We start from the raw sequence: 13,787 nt of genomic DNA on the forward strand, positions 1-13,787 counted from the left end.
TATGTATTACCTATTGTAGCGGGTAATAGTAAACTTTTTCTTTTAAAGATAAAATTATCAGCATTAATATAACGATTCTATGAAAAATACGTGAAAGCAAACTTTTATGTATTGATATGAGATGCGTCAAAAAAATGTTTTGGTATGAGAAAGTAGATATGATGACATTTTGAAATCTCATGACTATATTCAAAATATCAACATTAATGTAATGTTTATATTAAATAATTTTTTATTTTATATGCAAAACATTGTTAAATATTCGCACTCGTTGCAAATTTTATGTGTATCTATTTGCAGAAGCAAATTTGTATGTATTAATGAGAAAATCGATATGATATAATTTTAAAAATTCATCACAATTTTCAAAATATCAACATTAATGTAGTTTTTTTATTAATTTTTTTATATATAAAACACCGTTAAATATTTGCACGATGAGTTTCATGCAAATAATCTAATTGTTTACATTGGAGAAGAAATTATCATTCTATTTTGTAAACAATCAATTATGGATAAAATTGGCTTCTCGAAACGCATTTTGTCCAACTTTTTTAATTAGTTATTGTCAATTTTTATCATTTGTTGCGACTCTAAGTTAATTTTTATTTATTGCCTAATTTTCATATTATTTTGTTTTTAGTCTCTACAACGCTTGCGATTTTTAAATTAATTTTCTAAGATTTTGTTTAATTTTAGTCCTTAATTTTTGTTATAGAGATTAAATCCAAGACTAAAAACACTTTTTTTTTGTAAAATTTTAAAAAATCGAGACAAAAATTAAATAAACTTTGTTTAAGGGCTAAACCTAAAAAATTATAATTTATAGGATTAAAAAAATATTTTATCCTTAAATTTAATATGTAGGTTTTAAAATATTTTATTTTTTGTTATTAGTAGTGTCTCTAATTTTTCCTTAATTTCCAATTTTCTTGGGTTTGTGAAGCAAAACTATTGATAAAATATAAGATTTTCCTGGGAACATATACACAAGAAAACCGAAAACCATATGCACAACAAAATCATTTACTTAAATTGACAATCATTTACTTAAATTGACATTAACACCCTTTACATAAATTGATTGCTAAATCATTTACTTTATTAAAGATCAACTTTAAAGATTAAAATATAGTACTATCCTAGTGTTAACATGCCAATAAATCTGTGCCATTCAAATTGTTCTTTTAAATCCAATGGCTCACAACCAATTTACAAAGCAAAAAAAAAAAAAAATTGTAGTCTCCTATGGTAGGAGACCCACTAAGGTCGCCTACCCTAGCCAGCGCCCTAAACTCATAGTGACTTTATACGCACATGCAATGTACGTGTATGTGTGTCATTTATCAAGGTTACATGTTACAAACAAACCAAAAATTCTATTTGTCATTTTTATTTCATCTTTTATCAAAAAATGTACAAAGAGAAATGGAGAAAGATACAGATACAAATTAAATACGGTTGTAGTACAAACAATGTTGTGTTGTGTGTAAGTGTAACTATGGTAGTACATTAATCAATGGAAAAGGGTACTCGTGTTTTGATTCGGACCACAACGTTGGAATTGAGAACTGTGTATGATGTTATGAGACAGACAACAAAAACCAATAATAAGAAACTCTAATAAATGCATCTGCCTGCCTCTTCTCTTCTAATGTTTTCTTGTTTTGTTTATTGATTTCTCCATACTTTTATCCATTTCTTGTGTTGAGTTTAAAATATTGGATCCATTGGTAGGACCGATCCTAAATGAAGGGGACCTAAAGTGTGGCTCATATTTCTCTCACATTTATTATTATACAATAAATAATACTACTATATCTCTATTGCACATGATGGTTCTGCATGTTTAGAGCACCATAAAAACCCCGGCACAAGGTATGGTTGTTATTTTATGTTCTTATATAATTCACCATTCACGAAATAGATATAGTTTCATCTATTTTTAGGAGAATAAACCTAAATTATTCCAAACTTGTGGTAGAATATTTTATATCATAGATAATGTAAGTACAACCATTAGATATGTTGTCATTTTGTATTTCTTGGCATAGCTTGTGCATGTAGCATTGTTAACTTGTTGAATTTATTTTTTTTAATAAAAAAACAAGGTTTAAATATGTCATTGATCTCTACATTTTCACCATTTTTTGGTATTGGTCTCTGCATTCTTTTTGTTTGACTTTAGTTCCTATACTTTGTAAAACAATAGCTATTGGTCCTTCTGTGAAATTGACGATTAAAAAAAAAACTTTGTCCCTCATCTATGAGTTCTTTAACTACTCCAAAGAGTTTTAAGTATGGTATTTTAGCTACTCAACCAAGAAATAAATAAAATGGAATATAATGTCAAAAAGATAAAGGAATAAAAAATGCGTAAAATAGTTTGTAATTTGATGGTATTGTGTGTTAACTTAATTTACAACTCCATTATTTATTGAAAAATACTCCTACCGACCAAAATGATGTGGTCTACATAAATTAGTCTTGCTAAAGTATTTATGTGGGTAATGTGTGAATCCTCTCATTGTTGAGGATATGTGCCGTTCCATATTTGGTTAGATTTTTCAGTTTCACGATATGTTGCTATTATCGATGTGTGCTCAACCTCCTTGTACTTAGCTTTCGTCGATTAGGGACATTATAAACATGGAGCACGAGTAAATTATAAACATCGATGTGTGCTCAACCTCCTCACAATATGCTTCCTTGTACTTAGCTTTCATCGATTAGTGGCATTATAAACATGGAGCACGAGTAAATTGTCAAATTGTAATGAGTTTTGACTATTTTAACACCTTTACGACCTTCATAGACTATAGTAAACGAGAGAAAGTTTCGAGTAATTTGTATTTAGTTATTTTTGTGTTCAACTAACCTACAATCTGCTCAAGGAAGTTTGTTTGATCCTAAATTGTTTGTATGTCGATCTTGGCTAACAAATTATTTATTTTTCGGTGTAAGCTCAAACTAAACATAAGTAAAAGAAAAACGTTTGAAGACCAAAATTGTACATTAATAGTAGCATAATACTACTTTTTTTAAAAGATGGCATAATATACTAATGAAATACTAATTAAAATATGCATCCTTTCATATTTGAAAGACTGGTTTCAATTTTTAAATGGATGAAAAAAATGATTTTTTTTTTTTTGCATAGCAGACCTATTTCAAAATAGTTACCAAAATAAAATAATTTTTCTTGGTCAATAAATAAAATAGTTTCCAATAAGACTAAAATAAAATCTAGTTACACCTGTGCATATATATACAGTAAGTAATAATGCAACTTTAGTATTCAATCCACGCTCTCTAAATGCATGGACAGTGGCACTTGACATTTATTATTTTCCTCTTTGAGATAATCTATGTTGAAATATGCTCATTTGAGCTGTTCGGTTGAATTGACTATGAATGAGTAAAATGTTAATGTATAAAATAGATATTTTCAAAAAAATAAAAATAATGCCTTGACATTTTGGTGGAGATTAGCGTCTTGCTTCGGTGGTCCTAGAGCAAGAGTTTGTGGTTGTTTCCAACATTCCTTTGACTCCCAAACAATTTACTAATTGTTCATTTAAAAGCTATATAGTTAGATTTCTTTATTTTATCATTTTCCTAATTATTCTGCTTAATGTGGCAAAAAGTGTATATCTTTATTTACTTCTTTAATAATCCATCAAACATTCAAACATTATTTATCTCAATTGACTTGGGATGTTGATGCTACTTTCTCTACTTCCAACATCAGTTGAATGTTGAATGTATATTTCTACGAAAATAACTAAATTTGTATTGTTTGAATGTGTATTTTTGAACAAATTGTACAACTTTGATGCGTATTTTTAAGAAACGTCTAGATTATTTAGTAAAAAAGGATTTGATAATTGCTCAATAGACTCATCAAATTGTTCACTTTTCTGAAAAAATTGATCAAGAGTTACGATCCGATTGAAATTTACACACACAAAAAAAAAATATGATTTAAAGTTACGACCAAATCGATTGAGGGGCATGGGAGCAATTCAAAGGGCCTGTTTAACAACCATCAAAGGACTTGGAAAAAGCTTAGAATTTGGAACCGACCAATTGGCCCAATTTGGAGCAGTCAAAGAAAAGTCTTCGAATTTGAAAGATTTTGTTGAAAGTAATTTTTTCAACAACTACGTAATGAGTGCAAAGTATTCATCAGTTTGTCAAGTACTAATCTTCGTCAAACATCCTAATTGACCATCTTTAATAGCAGATACTAGTATAAAATTCCCTTAAAAAAAAATAAAAAAAAAAACTAGTATAGAATTTGAATCCAAGACATTTGCTTAAAAAATTTACATCAAAATTCACTTGGGCACAACATAATGATGGCAGGTAAGACCCAATTTGCAGAAAATTACTGAATAAAAAATAATCCATAGCCACACAATTGGGAGCTAAATAATTTTGGTCCAATTACTCAATATCTAGTCTAGTATATAAAAAGGCAACAAAAGTTGTTGTCACGTTTTGAATTAGAGTGCATCAGTTATAGATATATAAAGATGTAAATATCTTTATAAATGTTCTTTTGAGTTCTAAGATCTTCCTTGTCTTGGATCGGAACACCATCCTCTCTCAGAAATATACATTCAACATTCAACTAATGTTGGAAGTAGAGAAAGTAGCATCAACATACCATAGTCAAATTATTTGAGTGAAAGAAAAAAAAAAAAAAAAACATAGCCAGGTATGATGAAGAGAATGAATGTAATGCAGGATTACTGAATTTGTTCACAAGACATTGCTAAAATTTATACAGAGAAATCATTTATACCCTTTTATCATATTCCCATTTGACCAAAAATTCATGCAAATCACATTAGCTTCTTACAATTTCAGGTATACTTTGTTATTATTTGCAAAAACAACTAATAACCCTTATAACCCACTTGGGTTGGCCTGGTGGTATTGGCTTGGGTCTTGGGAGTGTGCTCCTCCGCAAGGTCTCAGGTTCGATTATCTCCGATGCCAATTTGGGTGGGCTATTTAGCTTCTTCAAAAAAAAAAAAAAAACTAATAACCCTTATAAAAGATTCAGTGTCATACATAATTGCATGAATTTCAAAGCTTTGAAATTTTGATGTTAATTCCCCATAAAATTTAGATTTAGATTAGTAATAAAACAAAGACTAGTGAGTGTACCACATCAAAAATGGCTGGAGGCAACCATGTACCAATCCAATGCTGAATCAATGATAGAATAAGTGACAGAAAATAGAAAGATTTCCTTTTGGTCTTAAAACCTCTGGTTGCCAACGCAAAAAGGTCTTAGTAATCCAAAATCCTGTCGGAGATAAGTAATGTCTTGTCAAAGATTGTTCCATAGAGAGATCAAACTCAGGTACTCATGATCGATAAAAAAGAGAGAAGAATGCGTACACATACTTAGCCATCTTCCCAATAACAATTAATTACTTTATCATAAGTTAAACATAAGGAAGACATTGTCCCCCAATATTCTGCAGCTCAAGGTTGTTAAAAGCTTTACAAGAGGCCATACAAATTGCATCTGCAAGTGGAAATAAAATAGATGTGATGTGCTATGGAGTTACCTAACATGGCCAAAGGGGTGCATTGATCTGAGGAATAATTACAAGGCAAAAAGGTAAAATAAAAATGTATTCTTAATCTTAATGATGCTTTTTTGGTGCATCAGATTCTACAACTCAACGACCAGAAACAAATAATGAATTGTTTATCTGGTTCCCTTCAGCTTGGAGTCTTCGCATTTTTGCCTTGTCTAGACGTGCTCTTCTGACAGCTTCTTGAATTTGGCGGTCGTGGTCTTTCAACATCTGATCCATGTTGCTTGATGGAACGAGCAATGGACCGGAATAATGAATTTTATAACCCTTAGATCCATAACCAGCCTGTAACATTGTGAAAAAAACATGACAAAAACATTCAAGACCAAACTTAACCAAAATCACAAATTAGATTTCACTAGCATGTTTGGTTGGAAAACACATTGTTTATTTCTCTCTTTCACTTCTAATTACAAAAGTGTCTCCTATTTTATTTTCACTTTGTTTCATAATTTCAAATATTTGTATACGAAAACAGTGGAGAAAAAAAAGACTTGTTCAAAAATAAGAAATGGAGCAAAACCAAGGCAGTTTTGCAATTATGGACTTGTTTGGATTGACTTATTTGAACTTATCTATTATCTATTGGTATAACTGCTTGAGACTATTTGGGAAAGCATATGAAAACAACTTATGGCATGTCTATAAGCTGTTTACAACTTATTTCATAAGCTCTCCAGCATAGCTTATAAAAACAGCTTATGCCTTATATGAAACCAGTTTAATTTTATTTTACTGTTTGTTATAGAAATAGATTATACATAAGCACTTGTATGATAAGCCCTAATTTAAACTATTTATCCAAACAAGACCAAAAACTTAACAATAAATGAATGAAAATAGAAAACATTTTCTCAATCGAGATCCCAAAACAACAAAATATACAAACAAGATGTTTGTGTGTGTGTGTGTGTGTGTGTGTGAAGACAGAGAAGGTAGGGAAGGGAGAAAGTCCAGCTGCTTACATTATTTGGGTCTTTATTGCTGCCTTTCGCATCTTCCTTTTGAGAAGCATGTACATGATGCTTCTGATTTTGATTTTGTTGCATCAATGATTCAGATGCCTCCTTGAAGGATCCTGGGAACCTGGTAATTAGTTTTGGAGCCTCGACTTGTGATGAACCGGAACTTTCTCTGCGATCGTCAGACAGCATACTCCTCCTGGCTGCAACTAAGCCTGACATTGTAGATAAGTCGCCGCCCACTGAAATCTTTGGAGCGTCATCCTGGTTCTTCCCAGCTTTCGCCCATGCAGCACGGTGAGTAAGTGGACCCGAATGAGAGGCTCTTTTATGTTGATTTGCCTGGGGATCCACGTTTGTTTCTGCAGCTTGTGATGGTCTAGGGGGTTCGATGGGAAAACCAGAACCAGCATCTTCAGGATGAGGGTTAAACTTCTCACTCCTACTTTGAGAATAGTTCTGACCTTGTCTCTTCTGTACGAAAAGAAAAATGAATGATTAAACAGGATACAAAGAGGAGTAAGGTATTCCAGAAAGGAAAATTAAAGAAATTCAGTAATCAGGAAAATAATATAAATATTCAGCAAAAGAGGAAACCCATAACAAAATTTACATGAGATGGAAGGACTCGGTAGAAGAGTGCGTAGTAGCTTATAACAAGTTTCACCTTGTTCGGTGTTGACTATTGCAAGGATTTAGCAAGTTGTAAAATCGTAAGAGATGTTTCAAAAAAAATCTTCCTCTAAGAATTAATTTATAAATGTCCAAGAAAACTGTAACTTCCGTCTAGTTGTTCAGTTTAAGACGCACCCGGCCTAATGAGATAGATCTTCATAATTTATCTTAAGATGCCATACACATGCTTATTTGACGCATAAAGGAAGAGTTAATCCAGATGATATATATACTGCATTTTGAGAGACCTAATTGATCTTGGTGTTTATCAAAAAGACATATGCACTTGAAAGGTTGTTTGATTTCAGAAAACAGAACAATATCATCCATAAACAGCTATGACAGATCCACAAATGAGCAAGTTGTGACAGTATCGAAATTAACAATGATTTTACCTGCATTGACACTACCAGTTCAGCATTGGCATCAGGTGCAGGAATAGCTCGAGATTCTCGTACTCCTCTTCTCTCAGGATCATGTCTCTGACCCTTGCTTCCTGCTGCCCCTTGTCTGCAAACATAATGACCAAAACCATAAACAAAAATGCAAACAGTGAACTGTACCAACACTCAAGGAGTGCAGATACCGAGGCACCCTTCCGAATTTCAATATTTATTAGTACACTGGCTGACTGGCAATACTGAAAATATACAACTACAATTCCTCACCAAACTTGAGCACATACCTTCTAGCTTCTTCATCCCGTACTTTGGCATCAAATTCTTTGCTTGGAGGATACTTTGGCAAGCTTGAAGGATCACAAGGTAGAGGCTTTGTTGAGAAGAACTGAATTGCAAGTAAAACGAAATTAGCATCAATGCCTAAGTAAGTTTGAAAGCAATATTCTACAACCAAAGAAACAGTGCAAAACTTCAGTTCTGCCAGAGATACCGAATAATACCAATAAGTGATATGCACATAACTTTGCTCATATACATATTTATTTTCAGGAATACACGTGATAAAGAGACAATACTGGAGCATGGATTTGTTTGAGTTTAATGACTATGCATTTCATCAAATCATATCTCATCATGTAGCCACGCTTCCTTAAATATCTCAACAAATATCAAACGGATGAGATATGATTGGATGATTATGTAAAAAAAATTACACAACCGGTGCATAGTCCAGTAAACAATTTGTTTATAAAATAAGCATATATCCACCAATATAACATCTAATCAATCTATGATTGCACTTTCAAAGAAACCCAAAACCTGCATTTGTGACAATTTGTTTCGTTGAAAAAAGAAACTGAACAATACAAAGGACACTCAAAAATTTCACACCTCACTAATCAAAGCAGATGCTGAAGTTCCACGATCAGCAGGGTCTATGGACAAAAGTGTCTCTATCAATTCTATTGCAGGTGCAGGAAATTCCTTGAATGTTTCAGCAACACAGCGCCTATAGGGTTGCTGAGGCTTAAATATTGTTGCATGAGGCAACTTTGATTTTCTCCAATAGTCCTCGGAAGGCGAACCACATAGTTTAAAAATTTTATGCAATTGCTCCACCTACAAGACAAAATTGTAGTAACAAATCATTTAATTATAGAAGCAAGCTTCATGCACAAGACCACAAAAGAACAGGTAGTATATTGTAAATAAGACGATATTTATGTATTGGTGTATTTTCAACAACCACCAATAATTTTCTTCTTAACACAACCTAATTGGTTTTTGATGAATTTTGAAAAGCAATAATGTGCAATACACTGGTTGTAAATCTAAATTTTATTCTTACAATTTTTTAAGGAAAGATATTCACAATGCACCATAACCCATAGTCAATGACAAAATGCAACGTTTGAATATGAACATCTAAGTGTACATACCTCAGTTCTACCAGGCATAATAGGCTTGCCGGCATACAGCTCAGCAAGTATGCAACCTGTACTCCATAAATCAACCGCAGTACCATAGTAAGTAGCTCCGAGTAAAAGTTCAGGTGGCCTATACCAAAGAGTGACAACTCGGCTTGTCAGTGGCTGATTTAGATTGGGATCAAAAAAGCTCGCCAAACCAAAGTCTGCAATTTTCAATAATCCATTGTTGTCAATCAAAAGATTGGAACCCTTAATGTCACGGTGCAGCACACCACGGCTATGGCAGTGATCAAGTCCACGTAGAAGTTGCTGCATATAACATTTAACCTGCCAAGGTCCAATAACAAATTAAATTTCAGTGCATTTGTTTCAGAAATAGGAAGTTCCTCATACAACAATTAGCTTATTATTATATTGGTTTATACGCACAAATAGAAGAAATTGAGAAAGAAAAGAAAAAACAAAAATAAAATAAAACAGTTGAATATCACATTAACGAAAAAAATTAGTAGAGTGTATTCCTGAATCATGTGATAGGTTACATTTCTAGTAAAACGAACAATAAGAAGCTTCTGAAATTACCTGTGATTCTGTAAACTTCAGTCCAGGATGTGATGCAAGCCCGGCCAAGTCATGCTCCATGTATTCAAAAACAAGGTATAAGCTGCACGACATCCTTGATGTGACCAAGCCCTCCAGTTTTATGACATTTGGATGATCAAGCCTACGTAGAATGTGAATTTCCCTTGCCATGAAGCGAACACTCTCAGGCTCAAGATTATCAAACCTCACTTTTTTCAAAGCAACAATCTTTCTTTGTTCGAGATCACGAGCTCTATAAACATTACTATAAGTTCCCTGGCCAATCTGCACATGATAGAGAGGAAATATTTCTCATTCATGACAAAAAAGCATACAGAAGGTAACTTTCACATCGATGTAACAAGAAATCAAGGTTTAAACTTTAATGGTAACTTTAGAAATATGTAAAAGCTACAAGTAGACAAGTCATATATTAGTATATTCTAACTCAATTTCATCTCAAAGCATGATTTAAAGAATATGTAAGACACAAACATAACATAAGTGGTAGTAACTTAGAACCAACCAATATACTGCAGTAATGAATGACAAAGTAATCACCATTATTATTTCAAATTCAAATGCCACCACGAGCATAGAGTAGATTTTGCAATTTAGATAATTGAATAAAAAAAGGAGGCAAACAGCTTAAGGAAAGTTGACATTAAAGAAAATGAATTTGATATTTTTTAAACATTTAAATCAAAACACTACTGGCCATTGCAAATTTAACAAGAAAGCGAAGTGAAAATAGATTAACTGCATCAATGCAAAACATTGTCACAATGTAATTAAGCAGTCAAATAATAGAAAGAATCATACTTTATCCAACTTCTCAAAAGAATCTGCACGCCGTGGCAGCCATCCCTTGATTGCATCACCAGCAACTGCTGCCAGCCATGACGGCCATCCAGCCGCAACATGTTCCCCTTCCATAGCCTTAGGAACACTACCAATCCCTGGATGTGGAGCAATAACATATTCCATTTTCTCCCTCTTTCTTTCAAAATTATCACCATGAACTCTAACAGAACCATTCCCTTGCCCATGCTTATCAATCAACGCCGTTCTAGCATCATTGTTATTATCATTTCTATCCTTCACCCTATACGCTTCCTCCCTCCTCGACGAAGCACCTCTAGACACACGTGAATCCAACACAGGCTTGTTCGATAAACGCTCCCTCGGACTATCCTTACTATCCTCAATTGCAGAAGGCTTGCAACACATGCAACCCATTATACAGTATACACAACAAATCACTTCTTCCCACAAAACCAATCTCCAAAATATCAATGTTCACCTCTCAGTAACATTTCCAATATCCTATCCTATTAAGTTTAACCACTAAACTAAGTAAAAACTCTTCTTAAATCTTAATCTTAAGTCTCACACAAATGAAAAAAAAGTACAAAATATCAACTACAATAGCAACCAAGTATTCATCATCCAATCTCAAATTTGGTGACAAATCAGCAAAGAAAAGACAAAACCCATCTCTAAAAACCCAATTACCAACTATAAGACCCTCAAATTCAACAAATCAAACCACATAAATCTCAAAAATCATAACTTTACTCAACCCACTTGAACCAAAAACAACAAAAACTAGCAATGAGAGTAATTTCCACAGTAGAACAATTTAAAAAGTGAAAAAACAAATCAAGAAGATACCAAAAACTTCAAATTTAGAAGAACCAGATCCTCTTCAAAAGCAAGTAAAAGTGGGAATTTTGAAGGGTTTATGAGATGAATAAGAAGCAGAAGAAGGTTTTGGAAGAACCAAAATGGGGAAAATGAAAAAGGGTATTGTTGAAAAGTTGAAAAATGATGAAGAGGTTGAAGAAGGAAAACATGGATCTAGGGCAAAGAAACGGAGTTGAGAGAAACGTGGGAGTGTGTTTTGGAAGATGAAGCAATGGAACAACTAACGTAGTAAAAAAATCATAGATTAATGTACATAATTTAATTATATTCTACTATAGTCTATACTCTATACTCTATAGGAGTATATAAAAATACTAGTTAAGAATTAAGATACATCTTTTTATCAACAAAAAAAAATTAAGATTCATTTTGGTCTCTCACAGATTTTCTGTAATTTAATTTAATCTCGACTAAAAAATAATATCAATTAATATCTGACAAATTTTTACATGTTCTGTCTGTAAAATGACAAATTTTTTAGAAGAATCTATTAATTCAATTTTTTCATGGAATAATTTTTAACAACACTTTAATTACTTCTCGATCGAATTTTGATGATCCGTGTGCATTTTTTTTTACATGTTCTGTCTGTAAAATGACAAATTTTTTAGAAGAATCTATTAATTCAATTTTTTCATGGAATAATTTTTAACAACACTTTAATTACTTCTCGATCGAATTTTGATGATCCGTGTGCATTTTTTCTAAAATCAACATGTTAACGTCGAAAAAAAAAAGTTTTACCTGATTTGACGAATATTCAGTTCATACCAAAAATTAATCTATTGCACATAAAGGATATTGAATTCACACAAAAAATTGATCTCTAACGATTTTATAGATACGACAAATAGTCTCAAGTCTCAACTTATTATAACAAAGTAACAAATTATTTTGTCTTTGGTATTTTTTTTTTGTGGTGTCCGAAGTTCGAAATATGGGTCTTACATATATTATACATTATTCTTACCAATCAAGGTAAGTATACATTATATATATTTTACGAAGACATTTTATCTCTGGTATAATAATGTAAGAGAGCAACTTGAGAATAATTTATTTATCTAATTAAATTGAGTTAAGAGAAAATTGTGAGGGATAAAAAAATAATTGTATTAAGTGTAAAAATAAAAAATAAAAAAACATAGGAAAAATATATATAATTGAATGTTGTCGCGGCTCATATTTAAGTTGTGTGAAGAGAGTGTCCCCTGCAGTGCAGCTTTCTGGAACACAGCGCATCAGCACGTTCTTCTTCTTACTACCGTATCTCTTCATGCGCCAAAATTGACATAATCATTTTTTTTAGTTAAAAATCGGCATAATTTTATTTTAGGTTAAATAAATTTTTGTCCTTAAAAATATAGCGAATTTTGATTTTAGTCGTTAAAAAATTAAACATAATGTTTTTGCAATTTTTTATTTTGTTTTTGGTCCCTAATGGTCATTTTATATTAATATGAATGTAAAAATTACGAGTCTTTTATGTTCAAAACGTGGTCATGTTATGTCCATTTATTATGTTCAACTTTTGTATATTCATATTATTATGTTCAAAAAATGTCAAGAACACGTCAAAATTATTTTCGTTAGGGACCCAAAACAAAAAAAATTGTGAGGATGAAAACACCTTGTTTTATTTTATAAGGACTAAAATCTAAATTTGTTATATTTATATGGACGAAAAATTTATTTAACCCTATTATTTTTAAAACTCGATATCGGATCAAAGAATCGATTATTTTGAGAGGATTAATCTGATCATCCACTTGTGAGGGCCCTATTTAAAGTCGGACAGAGCATAGCTTTGTATAGACTTGTTCACCAGAGATAATTGAACATGAGACGCACACTCTAGTATCACAGGTCAACCCTAGATGGGTAATCAATATAATTGTTAATGAGTTTAGCTCAATAAAATATTGCATTGTATGTAATGGTGGGGTTCAAACCTCGTATTTCCTACTTATTTATCTTAAAAATAAAATTTTAGTCGCTAAACCTCCCTCAAAAAAAAAAATTAGTCACTAAACTATTTGACAAAAATAGATATAATCATAATCAAATTTAATTACATCGATATACAATCATGATATAAAACTTTTTTACATATGTATGTATTATATATTAGATTAGTTTTTAAAATATCTATTTGTTATGATTTGATTAGAAGTATGTGTAAAAAAAATACATATTACTTTATATTTTTTAATGTAGTTTTTTCTTTAAATTTTACTCTTTATATAAAGTCTTTTATTTATAATCTTGCCTTTTTTAGCCAATCAATAGTTGAGTTTTATGCATCTTTTATGCTATAATGAGAATATTTGTACGATGTATAAAGCAAATATTCAACCTTCTAAAAAAATAAAGCAAATATTCTTTATGTAGATTTTTCTTCTAGTTAAA

The 13,787-nt window shown here is 31.6% G+C and overlaps 1 protein-coding gene across 1 annotated transcript; it reads right to left on the reverse strand.

Annotated features, from left to right (window-relative positions):
* Positions 1-5,430: 5,430 nt before the first annotated feature.
* LOC146949733 (Protein kinase superfamily protein) lies at positions 5,431-11,605 on the reverse strand. Its single transcript, XM_085745666.1, has 8 exons — positions 10,494-11,605; positions 9,672-9,956; positions 9,099-9,416; positions 8,551-8,778; positions 7,944-8,044; positions 7,654-7,768; positions 6,587-7,057; positions 5,431-5,906 (listed from the first exon to the last, which is right to left on the reverse strand). Exons 1-8 carry the CDS (start codon positions 10,908-10,910, stop codon positions 5,703-5,705), a joined length of 2,139 nt encoding a protein of 712 aa, XP_085601792.1. The 5' UTR covers positions 10,911-11,605; the 3' UTR covers positions 5,431-5,702.
* Between the last annotated feature and the right edge of the window lie 2,182 nt (positions 11,606-13,787).

The sequence above is a fragment of the Medicago sativa genome, chromosome 2 (assembly GCF_051527215.1).
Source record: "Medicago sativa cultivar Bolivia chromosome 2, Bolivia_mono, whole genome shotgun sequence".
NCBI lineage: Eukaryota > Viridiplantae > Streptophyta > Magnoliopsida > Fabales > Fabaceae > Medicago > Medicago sativa.